Here is a 4,036-nt window from a genome sequence, read left to right as displayed (position 1 = left end):
GAACTCTTTAAAAAGTCGACACTTCCTAGTTCCAGTGAGTTCAAAAGTTCTGAGAGAAGAACAGAAGTTCTGGGAGCAGAACCGAACGAAAGTTCTGAAGTGCTGGAGTTAGTTGGGAGTTCTTCCGAGTCTCGTGGGGATTATGGAATCTTCCACATCTGAGTGGAACTCTGACGGGCTCACAGCTCATGTGAGTCCACCCGGGAGGTGAGCGTGCTGTTGAACGAAGTACCGTCACTACTTCGGACGTTTCTCTGCTATCCTACGGAGACGCTGAAATGGTAACGTTGAAAGAGAACTCTACACCAAAGCTGAGATATCTTCTGCAAGGTAAAGAGTCGATTTCCACTACCGAAGTGTACCGAGGTAGAGCTGGGTTCGGATGGAGGGTGTCGTTCTTCATCAACACATTTTCCCTCACACATCTTTTCTCTCCATTTAAACTCCTTCATTCCCCATCTTTAAAACTCTTCTATCTGCCAGTAAAAGATAAGCTAAGCCTGCAGACACTTATTTAAGACCTAAGGATATGTCTGTTGTTTTAAGTTGCAAGTGAGAAATCATGGCCGTATGATTTCTCATTGTAAAGCTCATTAATTAAGCTGTGTCTATTGCGTTCAATCAGAATAATCAAGTGTACAATGTTGATGTTAAATTTTGATTCTGTTAATAAATGACCACATTCATTTTGATGGGTCAAAGAAAATTAACGTCTCATGTCACTGGTTTTTAGACCGTCTCCCACACAGTATCTCTGTCACATATCTGTCAAGTAGCTCGAAAAAGAGAGAACCCGTCGTTAAATATTGATTGTAGTGAAGCTAACCGACCCTAGCTTACTACACCTGGTTACCTCCAACTCAAACACAGAGCAGAAACTGTGCAGCTGCTGAGTCTCCTGCTTCAGCAGAAAAGTGTTGCTCACTCGCCAGTTTAGCAGCTTAGTGTGGGCAGTTGTTGACCGGGGGTGTTGATCATAAACATATATTCATGTTAGGAGGATGCTTGAGTGCAGCGCTACGTCTGTAGCATGTTCTCTTAGCAGTAAGTGTGACGCTGTAAGACGCTGCAGGTGGAAGAGACGCTGTGTGTTCAGGTGCATTAAAGTTGAAATGTCTTTAAAACCCCACACCTTATTGTCCTCAAGCTTCATGACAAACATCATTTAGATGAGGAGTGTTGAACACAAGTAACAAAGTCCAGTGGTGATGTTTTTTTATTTCTCTATAAACACAAATAGTGTCGACCTGACGCTCTGTGTTAAAGAGTATTAAAGTTAAAATGTCTTTAAAACCCACAGCTGAATTTACACAAACTTGGTGAGAAACATGTTTTAAAAGTGTGGAATTAAAGGAAATCTAGGTGAACTGTTGCTTTTTTTTTTTTGTACATTAGTGTACACTTCTTTGCGCGCACGCGCACACACCTACACACATCATTGTGTCCCCCCCACATTACGGATGCTTCTGACTCCCTTGGTCCAGAGCGTCACCAGCTGAGGTGTCACAGTGATATGGTTCAAGCATGACTCCACAAACAACAAGAAAGACATATTTGTTCATAACTTTATTATTAGTCAGCCTGAGAATACCCTGATGCTGCTCAATAATCCAGGTAGAAAAATATAAAAAAGTTAAATCTGGTCCTCTGGACATTCAAAAAACAAAACAAAGAAAAAAATGTAGAAACGTTTCATTTGACAAAATTAACTTAACATGTTGCTTTGCAGTATTATATAAAAACTAAAAGAACAAGGGTTATTTTACTGAAATTACTTTATTTAGTAAAGTATTCAGTCTCCAAGTCTAAAAATAATAAATAAAAATGATCCTTCTGTTATTTAGATTGAAAAAGTCTGCACAAACAGATCAATAAATCCACCTCAAAAACTAAAGTGCAGGTGAAGTTTCCCAAAATAACTAAATAAAATGAAGCTTAAGATCGTTGATTGTTGATCATAAATGTAACATACAAGAAATCTATGTTGTCTTTAAATGAGCTATAACTTCCAAAAGTTGACAAGGTGTCTTCAGTTGACCCTGAAGCTTGTTGGTGTTTCAGCTTCCTCTGTTCCTGCAGGAATGATTCATTTTTCCTTGATCACCTGACTCTTCTTGGTCCATGGACTGTGGAACTCAAGAAGCAGTTGAGCTGCGCGTGTTTGTACCGGTCCCACAGAGAAGAAGGGACCAAAAAAGGTGCCGGTTCCACGAAAAAGTGCTTGTGGAAAAGGGCTCAGAAGAGTACCGAACCGAGTCGAGTCATGCTGAAGAGGAGCTATGGAAAAGGGGCTTAAGTCTAGTTAAAAGAAAACCTCTGCATGCTTGGGTTGTGAGACAGAGAGAAACAGTATGCAATATCTGTGAACTGTTTTAACAATTTTTCTGTTTAAAACTAAATACAAAAAAATCTTATGCCAAAAATGTTTAGGCGGTAGGTGTTAAAATGCCTTCAGACTGAATGGATGTCACATAGAGCCTCTTAGCTTGACTGTAAAAGGGTTTTGGCACAAGAAAAGACTGAGCTCAGTTGAATTTTATTCTTCTTAGCTATAAATGTGTCACATACACATTTAAGATGCAGGATGTAGGTGAATTAGAAGTTTAATGATTATTAACATAAATCATAATGACAGAAATATGTGTTACCTCTGACCAAGTACTTGCGAAGGGCCTGAGTGATCTGGACAACAGTTGTGCTCTGAATGTTGCAGTCAAGTTGCTGGAGAAGCACACGATTCCCATAATGCAACAGTCCACCCATAAAGATGGGGTAAAGCTCAAAAGGCTTGCTGTCATCATATTGCTGCGGCTGTGGGCCATGGACTCCCAAAAGGCTTTGCTCCACTTGATCCAGGACATCCTCATTATAGCTGTCCTCCGAGCGGAACATTTCAGCTGTCATGGTTCTGGCAATTTTCCCTTTGTTCTGATTTCGTATTTTCTCGTAAAGCTTTGGAAAAAGCTTCAGTAGGTTGAAAACAGCAAAGAGCCGGAAAGGGATTAATTTAGAAAAGATGCTAACAATGGCACCGACGTCTTCACTGGCCTGACCAATGACCACCGACAGTTGACTGGTTAGCTTCTCCAAAGCTGATTTGTTTTCTCCTAAAACTACATAGAGAGCTGCGAGGTACTCTTGCATGGCTGGGACAGCAAAAACGTAGCGCCTCTCATCATTCTCACTTATCTCTTTTGGTAAATACCGTTTACTCTTGACACAAGGAGCCAAAAAGAAGTCCAGTACATCTGTCTGGAACATGGCCTGCTGATGAAGCTCCTCATCTGTCTTGGTCTTCCCACCTATCCACTGCTCCAACTCCCTTTCTGAGAAGGATGTGCGTTTGTGCATCACACCGTCAAATGCAAGTTTACCAACGGTACGGACAACGTACATCATCAGAGAAGTCTGGTTATCCTGCATGGATGCACCAGTCCCTGTTTTTGTGCCCAGCACCTCACCTCCAAAATTCAACCTTAAAAAACTGGTATATATGCCTGTTAGTGTGCGGATAGGCGCCTGAGCACTGGTGAAATGAAGAAAGTGAAGAGTAGCACATGTGAGCCAGCAGTAAGATGGGAGGAAACAAGCAGCAGCCAGTTGGCTTTCTCTCTGCAGGTTGAGGTAAAGTAGCTCTATCATTGCTTGGGCTTCTTGGTTGTGTGCATCCTCTCCACTCTGCTGCAGTAGGCGGCTGGTGAAGTATGCACGCTGACGGTCTGGATCATTGAAGCCACAAATCTGAATGTAACGACTCACATACTTGTGAGGGATCCAGTCCAGAGCCGACAGTCTGGTGGTAACCAAGATACTGGCCTGGAAAACAGAGCAGATAACGCCATAAACATAAATAACTGATAACAACACAACTTAAAAAATATATAAAAATAATTAATAATTAATGACAAAAATAATCCACATTTTGAGGTACTCGTTGTAATGTTTGAAATCATAAATGACTTGTACATATTTGCCTGATTATGTAATAAAAAGGAGGAGTGAAATTCTAAGCATATACTTTGGTTTATATCTACAG

General features: G+C 41.0%; 1 protein-coding gene across 1 annotated transcript in view; it reads right to left on the bottom strand.

Moving 5' to 3' along the window:
- The window catches only part of LOC119414433 (NLR family member X1), an 11,804-nt gene that overhangs the window by 4,031 nt on the left and 3,737 nt on the right, over positions 1–4,036 (bottom strand). The window contains exon 2 of the mRNA XM_037681528.1: positions 2,656–3,816. Within this exon, the coding sequence (XP_037537456.1) occupies positions 2,656–3,816 (1,161 nt within the window). The remainder of the gene's footprint in view (positions 1–2,655; positions 3,817–4,036) is intronic.

Source organism: Nematolebias whitei, chromosome 1 (genome assembly GCF_014905685.2).
Source record: "Nematolebias whitei isolate Nwh7 chromosome 1, NemWhi1, whole genome shotgun sequence".
NCBI classification, from domain to species: Eukaryota; Metazoa; Chordata; class Actinopteri; order Cyprinodontiformes; family Rivulidae; genus Nematolebias; species Nematolebias whitei.
The sequence above is the reverse complement of the archived record's forward strand: the minus strand, read 5'-3'. Positions and strand labels throughout refer to the sequence as shown.